The sequence below is a fragment of the Erythranthe guttata genome, chromosome 5 (assembly GCF_056151865.1).
Source record: "Erythranthe guttata isolate IM_541 chromosome 5, IM_541, whole genome shotgun sequence".
NCBI lineage: Eukaryota > Viridiplantae > Streptophyta > Magnoliopsida > Lamiales > Phrymaceae > Erythranthe > Erythranthe guttata.
In genome coordinates, this window is record NC_142537.1 from 16,291,497 (window position 1) to 16,306,247 (window position 14,751).

At 37.5% G+C, this 14,751-nt stretch overlaps 2 protein-coding genes across 2 annotated transcripts; both read left to right on the forward strand.

Annotated features, from left to right (window-relative positions):
• The first annotated feature begins 2,013 nt into the window (after positions 1-2,013).
• On the forward strand, positions 2,014-3,858 carry LOC105955135 (Nuclear transport factor 2 (NTF2) family protein). The gene is made up of 6 exons (XM_088817786.1): positions 2,014-2,384; positions 2,479-2,593; positions 2,679-2,760; positions 2,860-2,911; positions 3,142-3,196; positions 3,283-3,858. The coding sequence occupies exons 1-6, from the start codon at positions 2,100-2,102 to the stop codon at positions 3,459-3,461; spliced, it is 768 nt and encodes a 255-aa protein (XP_088673912.1). The 5' UTR covers positions 2,014-2,099; the 3' UTR covers positions 3,462-3,858.
• A 1,268-nt stretch (positions 3,859-5,126) lies between these two features.
• Positions 5,127-10,688, forward strand: LOC105955081 (uncharacterized). Its single transcript, XM_088818047.1, has 2 exons — positions 5,127-5,779; positions 10,275-10,688. The coding sequence occupies exons 1-2, from the start codon at positions 5,159-5,161 to the stop codon at positions 10,686-10,688; spliced, it is 1,035 nt and encodes a 344-aa protein (XP_088674173.1). The 5' UTR covers positions 5,127-5,158.
• The last annotated feature ends 4,063 nt before the right edge of the window (positions 10,689-14,751 follow it).

Genomic DNA, 14,751 nt, shown 5'->3' on the forward strand with positions numbered 1-14,751 from the left:
GTTCCTATATGCGGTAGTATTTATTGCGTTTTGTCGAACTCTCTTTTGTATTTTCTTGCATTTTCCTGAAAATTTTCAAAAAAGATAGGAAAATATTGCGAAAATTCCTATCATATCCGAATTTGAAACAAGAGAGTATAAACTAATGTAGTTCCTGAACTTTTCAAAATTCCGCTAATTCTAAAATTGAAATGAATTTTGCATTCTTATTTTTTTGGAACGAAAATCAGAACCCATCTGTTACTTCCAAACAAAATTGAAATTTTCCGAAAAAATCACTTCCGTCCGAATTGACACAAATAACAAGAATGGTTAATTATTTTTAAAAATATTGTTATAACTCATATTATTGTTTACTCATATAAGATGGGGTTGACATATAAAAAATCATCTACCCTATTCAATAATAGGAAACCATCTCTGCCTTGTAACAGCCAAAACATTAATAAATAAATAAATAAATAAATCATTAAAAATAATAATATTAATAATAAAAAAAAAATAATATGTAAATGTGCTGCCCTGACAGAATCTTTCAATGTCACAATTGTTTTAGCTGTCATGTTCCTCACTGCCCTGCCTATTCACTACTACTAATCTCCGGCAACAAATTGCTACCATTTTCCCTTACCCACCCAACATCTCAAAACAAGGCTAACTCGACCTCGAAAATCTTTTCCTATATATACTCGATTTTTCACGCATTATTCAATATCCAAGTCTCAAAGATCCGCTAAATCGATCTCTCTTACAAAAAAACAAGAATTAGTTCAATTTTACGTCGAAAAAAAAAATCTTTCAAGAAAATGAGGACAAAGGTAAACGATGCCACGTCAGCAGCTGCATTCGGCAAGAATTTCAAGAGTACAAGTCCCGTTCCACAAAGAGGCCAAATCAAGATGAAGATAGCGGCAAAGGCATTACAATCATTGGTCTCGATCGTTTCGCCATCTTCCTCTCCTCGGTATTCGGATTCGCCTAGGAAGAAATCTCAGTACTAAGTTACTTACTATAATGTTTGAAACTCTTAGTACTGTTATGTTTCCCCTGTAAAACTATCACTGTAAACAAATTTTGGTGGCTTGCGGATTTATTCAACAGCATTTCGTTTTCGTTTTCGATTATTTATTTGCGCGAGACACAGTTATATACCTTGCATTTTCCAAACGACCCAATTAGATTCTTGTTATTTATGGTGGTAGAAATTTTCAATTTTGTTCGGAAGTAAAAGATGGGTTCCAATTTCTGTTCCAAAAAAATTAGAATGCAAAATTCATTCCAATTTCGGAATCGGCGGGATTTCGGAAATTCTATAAACTATATTAGTTTATAATTTCTAGTTCCAAATTTGGATATGATGGGAATTTTCACAATATTTTTCTATCTTCTTTGAAAATTTTCAAAAAAATGCAAGAAAATCCAAAAGAGAGTTCGACAACGCGCAATAAATACAACCTCATGTAGGAACAACAAATTAAAATAGAGATTTTCTGATAAACTAAAATGCAAAAGTTAATTTCTAATAGACTGATGATACCAATTAATCTTTTTTAAGGTCTTAATTTACTTGTCCCCTGGATTCTTATATATTTTTCCTATAAAATATTACATAAGTTATATTATAAAATTACAAAATATGTCATAAAGTTATATTATATATTTTAACCATTCTTGTTATTTGTGTCGATTCGGAGGGAACGGATCGAAAGTGGCTTTTTCGGAAAATTTTCAATTTTGTTCGGAAGTAAAAGATGGGTTCCAATTTCGAGTTCACCCGATTAGATTCTTGTTATTTATGCTTGTAGAAATAACAGCCGACGTATCTAAATTAATTAGAAAGTATGTTCCTTAATAGTCTAAAAATCGAAACAAGACGGAGAATAAATTTCCGGGCTGTCTGAAAATGGCATAACTTTCTCAACATGCAGAGAGTTTATCGAATCAAATTCTTTGTCTACATTTCAAAGCAATGTACCAAGATACCCTTTTCCACCTCCGAAGGAACAAAAACAATGACCTTTTTGTCCTCTTACATTACTCAAAACTTCCCGTAAAACTTCACGTAAAACAAAGTAAATCCAGTTTCAAAACTTCCTGCAATGGCTGCTGCTATGGGATTTAGCAGGTTTATTACCAGGCAGAGTATACAGTCGAAAAACGAAATCAAATACACGAAGAGGGTCGTCGAAAGAAAACCAACGAAACTATACGCGGTCCCACATCGGAATTATATTTCCAACTCGAGCTCACCTTCTCCTGCTCGAACGGTTACGCAGTTTTACTCGGCAATTAACGACAAGAACTTGAAAAAACTCGACAGTTTGATAGCTGAAGATTGTCTCTACGAAGACTACTCTTTTCCTAAACCGTTCCGAGGGAAAAAGGTATTCGCTATTCGTATATTCCAATTTCAGAAATTTAACGAATAATCGAACCACTTTTTATTCACGTAACGGAATTTCTCTCTCGATTCTATAGGAGGTATTGCGTTTCTTGGAACAATTAACTACGTCCATGGGTCATAATATGAAATTTCACGTCAACCATATATGCGAAGGAAACGACTATACAGCTGGCGTCAATTGGCACTTGGGTAATTTCTCCCCAATTTTTTTTTTTTTTTGATCAATAAAAATAAAGAATTAATAATAAGGAGAATTTCGATTGTGTGACTGCAGATTGGAATAAAATACAGGTCCCTTTCACTAGGGGATGCAGCTATTACTCACTACTCGTAAAAGGCGATCAACTAGTCATCGGGTATGGAAAATTACAATTTCTAAACAAATACAGAACCTCTCATGATTTTATTAAATAGGAAATTAAAAAAAATAATACGATTTTCGCTATTACATGCAGGAAAGCTCAAGTTCTCATCGAGTCGCCTATCAAACTAGGAGTTGTAGCACTGGTAATTAAATTTCCTTAAAACTCATTTTTATTATATATTCGTTTCCTCAATAAAATAGCCGGACATGTCGAATAACTAAGCAGCCGAGAACTAGCTAATTGCAAAAAAAAAATAATAATAATAATAATCGAGGAAACACTATATGATATTTACGAGCTACTTTAGTATTCAATGAACTGCTCGATTTTCAATTACTTCATAACTAGTTTCTTTTTTGGGCTGAAAATCAGACTATATTCAAGATAGTGAGTACACTATTCGACGCATTCCCAGCAGCTACAGAGTGTGCGTATCAACATTCAATAAATACTTTATTTATTAATCTCGTCTTTTAAACACCGTAACAACAGAACATTATCTTGTTCATGCAGGGTTCTTAAAGAGTCCACATATCGTATTTCGGATACTGCTAAACACATGCAACGTATGTATAAAGCCCGTAATAAGCCCAATTCTTGCATGGTACATCAAACTATTGAACATCGCATCTTCGATTCTGAGCTTCACCCTCAAAATACTTCACTATCTCGCAAAGATCTTCAACATATAATACACACACGCGCTTTTCGATTTATTTACAATCACACACTACATTATACTAATAACTCGAAGGAAACGACAAAGTGTCACCTTTTATTCAATCGTCGTTGTTATCCCACTTAGTCGACGATTGCACCACCGAGAGAGCGACCAATGGTCCGAGGAGTGGCGGAAGTAAAGGCGGCCTGGCAAAAGCAACTTTCGGCTCGGCTTCCTCCTCTGCGAAACATGCATCACTAGGATTATTATCGTTTGCGAGTTTTCTAGGAGTCATCGTGCCAACTGCGCCCACAAAATTTGTGCAATTAATTTGATATATTATCGACATTTTCGTTGTATTCGGAATTAATCCGAGATGAATTAACAGAAGATTAATAAAATTTACCCCATCTTCCTTTCGAAGAATAGACGGGCCTAAATTTGCTCGCTAAAGCCCGAAAAGATGCAATCATGTGAATTTTACAACTCTAGTTCAAGAAACACGGATCTGCAGAAAATTTCAAAGAGAAATTATTCAGAAATATTTTGAACTAGATCAAAAAAAAAAAAAAAAAAAAAACTAATTCAATCAAATTGTGAGTCTAAAAACCAACACACCACAACACAAATGAAATCAAGATAACTCAAAAAGTTACTGTGAATAGAAACACCACTAGAACCCTAATTACACTGTCTGAAATAAAGGTTCCATTTTTATTTTGTTTTTGTTTTCAAATTTGTTTTTTTTTAATTTCTTTGTAGTTACACGAAACACTTGCGCAAATGATTTTAGGTGATACAGAACGTACCTAAGCAAGAATGTGCAAACTGAAGTAAAATTCAATCAAGAAATTCAGAGTGTATTGCTCGTGAAAATGTAGACGAGAAGAGAAACGACGTCGTTTATCGATGTTTCTTTCAAGTGCGAAGAAGGTTCTTGAAATTTCTAAGACTTGTTAGATGTAAATAAATGGACCGGGTAAAGATAAGTCTCTGGCCCTTAATTTATGGGCTTATGAATTTTCATCTAAGGTCCAATTTGGCGTGTAAACTGGAATGAAAATTTTGAATTCCGCCTGATTACGAGATTCGAAACTTTCTGATTTTGGAACAATATTTTTTAGCACAAATTATAATTACCCTGACGTTTAGTCAAATTATGAAAAAACACTCATATTGGATAATTACAACTATCATTAATTATGAATCTTGTTACACATTCACTCTTATGGTGTTAAATTCAACATAATCTTCTAGATTTCGTGGAATATTCTTTAATTTGTACGCGTTTTGTCCAAAAATGCAGTTTCGGATGCACTACAATCTGATATGTACAAGCAAAAAAACACTTCTTATGATCGTCTTGCTTCAAAATGTGGAGCTCGAATGAAGAAAAAAAAAGGTTAGAAAATTGAGAATATTTCATATACTCTAGAAGATTTCACTAAATTCGACACCGCGAGGATAGACGTGTAAAAAGATTTATAGTTGAATTGTGGTTATAATTACCTAAACATGAGGGTTTTTTCCATAATTTCACCATACCTCAGTAATGGTCGTAAATCATGAGTATTTTTTCCGTAATTTGACCATACCTCAGGAGTGGTTGTAATTCACCCCATATATATATATATATATATATATATATATATATATATATATATACATATATATACATTCCTTGATGATTGATCAAAGTTAAAAAATATAGTTGGAGAAAAAATAATAATGGAAGAAGTACTATTGCGTGGTTCCGATGAACAAGCAATAGCTTCCTTGTACAAACTAATAAAGCATGATCCAGATTTTCTACATGACTTCGACCGGAAGCCGTTCGCCGCCACGCCACTGCACTTAGCCGCCGGAGAAGGACGGACGCTGCTGGCGCTAGAAATCCAGAGGCTCATGCCCTCGTTCTGTACAAAGCTGAACACCGACGGGTTGACCCCCGTTGACCTGGCCATGCGGCGGGGCCACGGCGGAACTGCCGGAGCCATGATAAAGTTGAACCCGGGACTGGCCCGAGTACAAGGGAGGGAGGGAATCACGCCCCTCCATTACGCAGCCGAAGTAGACGATGCCGATTTATTGGCTCAAATTCTTCTCACTTGCCCGGAATCGATCGACGTGTTAACGGTCCGCGGGGAGAGCGCGGCCCACGTGGCGGTGAGGAACCGGAAGTGGGCTGCGTTTCGGGTTTTATGTGGGTGGCTTATTAGGTGTGGTAGAAGAGATGTGTTGGAATTGATGGATGGGCTAGGCTATACTATTTTGGATGCTGACATGTCCACTAATCAATACGAGGTTTGCATTTTTTTTTTTTTTTTGATAATTACGAGGTTTGCATTTAATTAAGGGTAAATTCCACTTTCCCCTTATACTTTGGCTCGATATCACTTTATCCCCTTATACTCTTAATTGCATCGATTTGACCCTCAGTACTTGAAAAATTGTCTCAATGTGGTCATCGCCGTTAGTTTTTAGACATTTGATATTAATAACGTTTGATCTAAGTCTGAAAATTACAAAAAAATCACCCCTCCCAGTTTAAATAATTATTAAAAATAAATTTTGGTTGCCATGAACTATGCTTTCTCATTGTCTTGAATTATTTATTATTATTTACTTATTCTTTTTTTTTTTTTTTTTTAATAATTATTTATAATGGCGGTTGGTGTTTTAGTAATTTCAGAGTTTAGACAAAATGGTGTTAAGGTTAAATGTCTAACAACTGGTCACATTGAGACAAACTTTTAAGTACAGGGGAAAAATCGATGCAATCGAGAGTAAGATGGGGTAAAGTGATATCGAACCAAAGTACAAGGGAAAAGTGGAATTTACCATTTAATTAATTGATCAAATGAGATATATCGATGTAATAATATTGTTAATAATTTTGAAAAATATATATATACTGTGTTTTGTGATAATTAGTGATGGTGCTCGAATTTCGCACCCTCAAGACCTTCTCCGAAACCCTACTTTGAGCGTTGCCGGAGAATCCACTACTAGCCGGATCGGACAGCGATGGCTAGATGTGTAAAGGATAAAATGAAGCTTTTAGAGAAAAAGTAAAGAAAGATATTATTGATGTCTTAAAACGTAACCCTAATGAGGGTTTTTACATGTGTTTATATAGGTGAGTTAATATTCTAGATATTTTCCTATTATCAAGAGGCGTGTAATTAGCCAATTATCTCTAAATTACGCGTTTCCCTCTTAACTTATCCGATTTTATCTCCTTTCCTTGTATAAGATATATTCTTTCCTTCTTCTTCGAGTCTTCCTATGCAGTTCGCGCCTTGTCATATGAGCTAAGGCCTAATTTGGGCCACCAATTCGTCAAACTCCTCTGGTCCAGCTCGTGTTTCCTCTTCCAGCCCACTTTCTTGGGTCCAGCCCAAACTTGCCAAAATGGGCCCCATCATCTACTCCCCCCTATTCTCTAGTGAACCTAGCGAAGTGGTTCGCTTGAGAATATGAAAAGTCAGAAATCGATCATCCTTTTTTTTTTTTTTTTTTTTCCGCTTGCTTTTAGCTTAAGTTATCCGTTTTCTCTTTTCGCGGAGCCTTGACGTTTTATGTTTGTTTTCGAACATGCGATTATTGAAGTATTATTGTTTTTTTTGAAATCGATTATCCTTTTTTTTTTTTTTTGATTTTCTTAACCATAGGTGGTTAATATTTTGTTCAAACGAGCGTAATAAGCTCAACCGTGCGAACGTTCATAACTTACGTTTCGGGCGAACACAACTACCTTTTGGGCCGAAACCTCGGGAATCTTCCAACCCTTCTCAAATACTTTCAACTACCTTTTGGGCCGAAGCCGCGGGGATCTTCCAACCCTTATCAAACACTTTCAACTACCTTTTGGGCCGAAGCCACGGCGATCTTCCAACCCTTATCAAACATTTTCAACTACCTTTTGGGCCAAAGCCGCGGGAATCTTCCAACCCTTATCAAACACTTTCAACTACCTTTTGGGCCGAAGCCGCGGGAATCTTCCAACCCTTATCAAACACTTTCAACTACCTTTTGGGCCGAAGCCGCGGGGATCTTCCAACCATTTTAAACACTTTCAACTACCTTTTGGGCCGAAGCCGCGGGGATATTCCAACCCTTACCGAACTCATTTTTTTTTAATATAAAACATATAGCGAAGATACATATGCGAGTTCATGCATGATGAAATCTAATAGATAATTGAGCTTAAGATAAACTGAATCAAAAGAATTTATTATTCAAGAATTTAATTGTGACAGATAGCTGCGAACTTTTAGAGACATATGCGAGCATATAATAACTTTTCGAGACACTTTTGGACTTCAAAAGACGAGCTTAAATAAATTCAAGCATCAACAAGTAAGTTCAAAGCCGTGGAGTCATGTATTAAGATATTGAAGTAAAATTCTAAAAGGATGTTATAGTCAAATATGTATAGCAACGCTTCAATAGGTTTCATGACAGGTAAATCCTTGAGAGAAATAGGCATTATTGTAGTTTTAAAAAGATAAATGCGAGTATCATTAAATAAACGAGGGTTACCAAACTCAAATGCGACCTCATACGAAGTCAAATTGAAGCATACTTGACCTATTAATACGAGGGTTACCTGAAATCATGGGGCTTGAGCTCTGGGGAAATCCTCCGACGCTCAAGTTAATTGGGAAAATAGTTCAGGAAAGAGTAAAATGATAGGAAAACGAAATAGAGAAGAAGACGATGTGAGATCTGTGATGTTGATCGTGTGATTTAGTGTGTGTTGGAGTGTGTAATGTGTGTAAATAAAGCGTACCTTTTAGAGAGGAGAAGGTGGAAATATTTATAAGTCATACCTATTTTTTAGGCTTTGACCTAATTTTGAGCCATTAAACATGATAAAGTTGGGTCATGGTCCACCAATGGGCTCCAAGCCCAAAGATTTACACGAGCCCAATAAAATGTCAAATTGACCCCCATCATCTACTCTCCCCTAGTCTCTAGTGATCTAAACGAAGTGGTTCATTGGAGACTCAAATTGTGTGATTAATTTGATTGATACTATAAAGGAACGAGCATCAAGACGAAGGAATTAATGCGGGCCGGATCCGGTAAACGCGAGCTAATATACAAGCTCCAGTAAATAAACTAAGATAAGCGCGGAGTTCCAATAACATATAGTCAAGCTGCAAGTGAAGGTTAGCTCAAATAATTTTAATATTAATATTAACGCACTCGTTAACGCCGATCTTTGAGAGATAGGCGAGCTGCAAAGAAAGATTGGCTCAAATAACTCTAATAATAACTCAGATATTCTCATAAAAACGAGCTCATTAACACCGAACTCTAGATCTATTGGTAGACGAACTGCAAAATAAAGATTAGTTAAAATAATTATAGTAACAACGAGCTGCTTAATATCGAGCTCAAGATAGTGAAGCGGATTTTTTATGACAATCTCGAAGGATAAATAAGCCTGCCCATAAACTCCGAGCTTGGTTAGGCATTGAGAGCTTAATAGAATGGCGATCTGAGGATTTCATGCGAGTTCCACGAACAACTAGGCTAGGAGATGAGATGCGAGCTGATGTTCTCTCGAGCTTTATTTGAATTTATTAGTTCATATGTCAGGGATAAACTATCACACCTGCAGGATTAGCACAATCTACACAATGCTCGAGGAACAGTGTAGTGCATGGAGATAAAATCAAGTGTTCTTATTATTGAATTAAATATTCAAATCATATCCTCCTAGATTTCATTACAAACCAACATGTTATAATTAAAGTTACCTTAAGTAGTGTAGTACCCACATGTCTGCGCAAACAGTCAAAACATGTAATACAAATCAAATCTTTTTTCTATTAACATGTATATCCACAGCACACTAGAAATATATATGAATTGGCTTGGCCGCTTCCACATAAAATATAAAAGATTAAATTCAAATACTCAGCACCACGTGTGTTCGCCGACCTCGCCAATCAAGAGCATATTAATGTACAACATGCTTGCAATATAAAACCAATTTTAAGAGCGAACAACATTAGGCAATTATGACATTTTCATATAAACTGGCAGATGCTCATTACCCTAAAACATAGCACAATTCATGGAAAAGAAATCATATATATGAGAATTTTGGAAATCAAGAATCCTATAACAGACGCATTATTAGAACAAAATCATATCAAATCAAATCATATTAAGAGTATATTTCTTGAACATCCATATAAACATGTGATTAAATTTCATAAACTCGTGAATAGGAGGAATATACGAGAATTGCTATATAAGAATTTTCCCTGTTTGTTAATGACCCTCAACGTCTCAGCTCGATTCGAAGTTCCCACAGACGGCGCCACTTGATGGTGCTCGAATTTCACACCCTCAAGACCTTCTCCGAAACCCTACTTTGAGCGTTGCCGGAGAATCCACTACTAGCCGGATCGGACAGCGATGGCTAGATGTGTAAAGGATAAAATGAAGCTTTTAGAGAAAAAGTAAAGAAATATATTATTGATGTCTTAAAACGTAACCCTAATGAGGGTTTTTACATGTGTTTATATAGGTGAGTTAATATTCTAGATATTTTCCTATTATCAAGAGGCGTGTAATTAGCCAATTATCTCTAAATTACGCGTTTCCCTCTTTACTTATCCGATTTTATCTCCTTTCCTTGTATAAGATATCTTCTTTCCTTCTTCTTCGAGTCTTCCTATGCAGTTCGCGCCTTGTCATATGAGCTAAGGCCTAATTTGGGCCACCAATTCGTACAAACTCCTCTGGTCCAGCTCGTGTTTCCTCTTCTAGCCCACTTTCTTGGGTCCAGCCCAAACTTGCCAAAATGGGCCCCATCAATTAGTATGTATCGGCGATAGTAAGCGGAAAATACAATGAAGCTGGAGCATCAAAATTGACGACAACTACTACTACTGCTGCTACTACCACGGTAGCTCAGTACTTGAGCTCAAAGGTATCGATTTGGGAGAAAATGATTAAACTCGGGGCATATCTAGACTACGGCATTCGGAGCGAGACCCGAAACTCCTTACTAGTGGTGGCGGTTCTGATCGCTACCGCCACTTACCAAGCGGTGCTCAGCCCTCCTGGTGGCGTCCCCGGCGGTGGGGACCCAATGGCACCCATGTACATGAACATCGATCTCTATGCTTTCATGCAGCTGAATTCTCTCGCTTTGGCGGTGTCGCTCGTGTTTATATTTTCGTTGCTCCCCATCAGGCTCAAAACTTTTCTGCTCCATTTTGTTGAAGAATAATTCAAAGTTTGAATAAGTCATTTTTAGTTAGTTTGTTAATGCCGTAATTTTCTATTTTAATTAGTCAAATTCAGTCCTATTCTTTAGGTAGTTGAGTAGTGGTTTGTTAGCATTGTTGCTGACTTAGTAGTGGATAAGTTTTTTTCTTTGCTCTATAAATAATGAAGTACGATGTACTGTTTTTATTCATCAAATAATAGAGAACAACTCTTCTGCATATTCTTGTTTTTCACATTAGCTTTATGCTTCTTTTTCCCAACAATTTTGGTATCTAGAGCCATCTTGAGAGAGTGAGTAGAGAGGATACATCTCGTGAGTGGAGTGAAACACTTGAGAGAAAAAAAGAGTGGAGTGAAACACTTGAGAGAAAAAAAGAGTCGAGTGAAACACTTGAGAGGAAAACCTATGGCTAACGGCAATGCGATGGGTGCGGCACAACCTCTAATTCCCATATTCAAGGGGGAATGCTACGAATTTTGGAGTATTCGTATGAGAACTTTACTCAAATCTCAAGATCTTTGGGACTTAGTGGAAAAGGGATTTGCTGATCCCGATGAAGAAACAAGATTGAAGGAAAACAAGAAGAAGGATTCCAAGGCGTTGGTGATAATCCAACAGGCTGTCCATGATAGCGTCTTCTCCCGAATTGCAGCGGCGACGACGTCACGGCAGGCCTGGTCTATTCTGCAGAAGGAGTTCCAAGGTGACTCAAAAGTGATCGTTGTGAGATTGCAATCACTTCGACGCGATTTCGAAACTTTGATCATGAAAAGTGGAGAATCGGTTGCTGATTTTTTGTCTAGAGCAACGGCAATAGTCAGTCAAATGCGATCCTATGGAGAGAAGATTGTCGATCAAACGATCGTCGAAAAGGTGTTGAGGAGTTTAACTCCAAAGTTTGATCACGTCGTGGCTGCGATAGAAGAATCGAAAGATTTGTCGGTTTACTCTTTCGATGAATTAATGGGTTCATTGCAAGCACACGAGGATAGAATCAATCGTTCACTTGAAAAAAATGAAGAAAAGGCATTTCAAGTGAAGGCCCCTACCACAAAGAATGGCTGGAATGAGAACTCAGCAACCAAGGGCCGTGGAAGAGGAGGATTTCGTGGTCGCGGTCGAGGTAATGGAAGAGGCAAAGGTCGTTCGGACGGGCAACGGCAATTCAATGAACAAAGGAACAACAAGAGCAATGTTCAATGTCATCATTGCCACAAATTTGGGCATATACAAGCTGATTGTTGGTACAAAGACCAGCAACTCAACTTTGCGGCAGAAAACGGAGAAGAAGGGAAGCTTTTTATGGCTCATTGTAAGGCTAACAATCAGCCAAGCAATATATGGTTCGTCGATAGCGGGTGTTCGAACCATATGACCGGCACCAAATCCATATTTACGGAGCTTGACGAGACACAGAGAAAGAAAGTTCAACTTGGCAATGGAGACGAATTGCAAGCTGAAGGGAAAGGCACAGTAGGCATTGAAACCTCCGATGGTAACATAAAGCTTGTGCATAATGTCCAATTTGTTCCTGATTTAGGATACAATTTGCTGAGTGTTGGGCAATTAATGGTTGGTGGATATTCATTATTATTTGATGATTATTCATGTGTTATCAAAGACAAGAAATCAGGCCATACACTGATTAATATCCAGATGACTCAAAACAATATGTTCCCATTGGAAGTTGGCATGGTGGGAAATTTTGCTCTTGCTGCTGGTGGAAAAGATGACTCAAAGCTTTGGCATTTACGCTACGGGCATCTCAATATGAAGGGTCTAAAATTACTGACCGAAAAAGGTATGGTTTTTGGATTACCGAAAATTGGTTCGATCGAACTTTGTGAAGCATGTATTTACGGGAAACAAACTAGAAAATCTTTTCCTGTTGGAAAGGCTTGGAGAGCTACAAAGTGTCTTGAATTAATACATGCTGATTTATGTGGTCCTATGCGTACTATATCACTTGGTGGGAGTCGATATTTCTTTCTCCTTACCGATGATTATAGTCGTATGAGTTGGGTTTATTTTTTGGAGAATAAATCAGAAGCATTTCAAAAATTCAAACACTTTAAAGCTATGGTTGAGAAGCAAAGTTGCTTTTTCATCAAAGTACTTCGTACGGATAGAGGTGGTGAGTTCGTGTCTACCGAGTTTAATCGGTTTTGTGAAGATAATGGCATTCGTAGGGAATTAACAACTCCTTACACTCCGGAGCAAAACGGCGTCGCCGAACGGAAAAATAGAACGGTGGTTGAGATGGCGAGGAGCATGTTACAAGCAAAGGGGCTTTCGAATCAATTTTGGGCCGAAGCTGTGGCGACATCGGTCTACATATTGAACATCTCTCCGACAAAGGCTGTTATGAACACCACTCCGTATGAAGCTTGGCATGGCAGAAAACCCTCTGTAAGTCATTTAAGAATTTTCGGTTGTATAGCTTATGCTTTGGTAAATTCTCAATTCCATCATAAACTTGATGAAAAATCTGAAAAATGTATTTTCATTGGTTATTGCATGGAATCCAAAGCATATAGACTATATAACCCTCTTAGCTGCAAAATTTTGATTAGACGGGATGTAGTATTCGATGAAAAAGCTAGTTGGAATTGGCATAAAAATGATGATAATGTGCAGCAAAATATTCCTTTGCCTGTGGAGAATTCTCAAAATGGGAGTGAAGGGCAAACTCCTACAAATTCTCCACCAGGTTCTTCAACAACAACACCAAATTCATCCACTTCATCATCACCAAGCCATGACTCCTCATCTTCTCTTGAAGAATCGTCGAACGAGTCATCACCAAGAAGGTTTAGATCATTGAAAGATATATATGCATCTTGTCAATTTGCTCTCTTCGTTTCAGATCCTAGTTCATACGAAGAAGCGGCTGCAAAAGTAGAATGGCAAAAGGCGATGAAGGAAGAATTAACGGCGATAGAAAAAAATGGAACTTGAGAGATGGTGAACCTACCGGAAGGCAAAAATGCAATTGGCGTGAAATGGGTATTCAAAACGAAGTTTGCTGCTGATGGAAGTATACAAAAACACAAAGCTCGACTTGTGGCGAAAGGGTACGCACAACAATATGGTGTTGATTTTGAAGAAACGTTCTCTCCAGTAGCTCGTTTCGAAACCGTGAGAATTGTCTTGGCATTGGCAGTACAATTACAATGGCCTGTATATCAATTCGATGTCAAGTCGGCGTTTTTAAATGGAGATTTGCAAGAAGAAGTTTATGTCACTCAACCGGAAGGTTTTGTGATTGTCGGCGAAGAGACGAAAGTCTATAAATTGAGGAAGGCCTTGTATGGATTAAAGCAGGCCCCACGGGCATGGTATAGCAAAATCGATGGGTACTTTAAGCGAAATGGGTTCTTGAGGAGTGACAACGAACCTACTGTCTATGTGAAGAAGGAAGGTAAAAATGATTTTATCATTATTTGTCTTTATGTTGATGATATCATTTATACAAGCTCATCTAAGTCTCTTCTCACTGAATTTAAGTCTAGTATGATGCATGAGTTTGAAATGTCAGACATGGGATTTTTGCATTATTTTCTTGGTCTTGAGGTTGAACAAGCAGAAGATGGAATTTTTGTATCTCAAAGAAAATATGCTAATGATCTTCTTAAGAAGTTTGGCATGAGCAACTGCAAATCGGCAGCTACTCCCATGAATATGAATGAAAAATTTCAGCGAGATGATGGGACGGCGATGGTTGATGCTAAAGGGTTCAGGAGCTTGGTTGGAGGGTTAATTTATTTAACCCACACTCGGCCCGATATTGCTTTTTCTGTTGGTGTAATTTCCAGGTTTATGCAGAATCCTTCTAGGATTCATCTTGGGGCAGCGAAACGGATCTTACGCTACATTGCGGGAACTATGGATTATGGAATTTGGTACTCGAAAGTTCCAAATTTTCGGTTATACGGCTTTACCGATAGTGATTGGGCAAGTTCATTGGATGATAGGCGAAGCATTTCGGCGAATGTTTTCACTTTTGGATCTGGAGCAGTAACTTGGAGCTCAAAGAAGCAAGCAACAGCGGCACTATCCTCGT

What these genes read in the sequence shown, in the direction of transcription:
- LOC105955135 (XM_088817786.1), top strand. Translation starts at nt 2,100, where the DNA reads ATGGCTGCTGCTATGGGATTTAGCAGGTTTATTACCAGGCAGAGTATA. An exon ending in TGGCGTCAATTGGCACTTGG is followed by an intron (nt 2,594 to 2,678) that starts GTAATTTCTCCC and finishes GTGTGACTGCAG; the next exon opens with ATTGGAATAAAATACAGGTC. An exon ending in GGCGATCAACTAGTCATCGG is followed by an intron (nt 2,761 to 2,859) that starts GTATGGAAAATT and finishes TATTACATGCAG; the next exon opens with GAAAGCTCAAGTTCTCATCG.
- LOC105955081 (XM_088818047.1), top strand. Translation starts at nt 5,159, where the DNA reads ATGGAAGAAGTACTATTGCGTGGTTCCGATGAACAAGCAATAGCTTCC. An exon ending in TAATTACGAGGTTTGCATTT is followed by an intron (nt 5,780 to 10,274) that starts AATTAAGGGTAA and finishes CCCATCAATTAG; the next exon opens with TATGTATCGGCGATAGTAAG.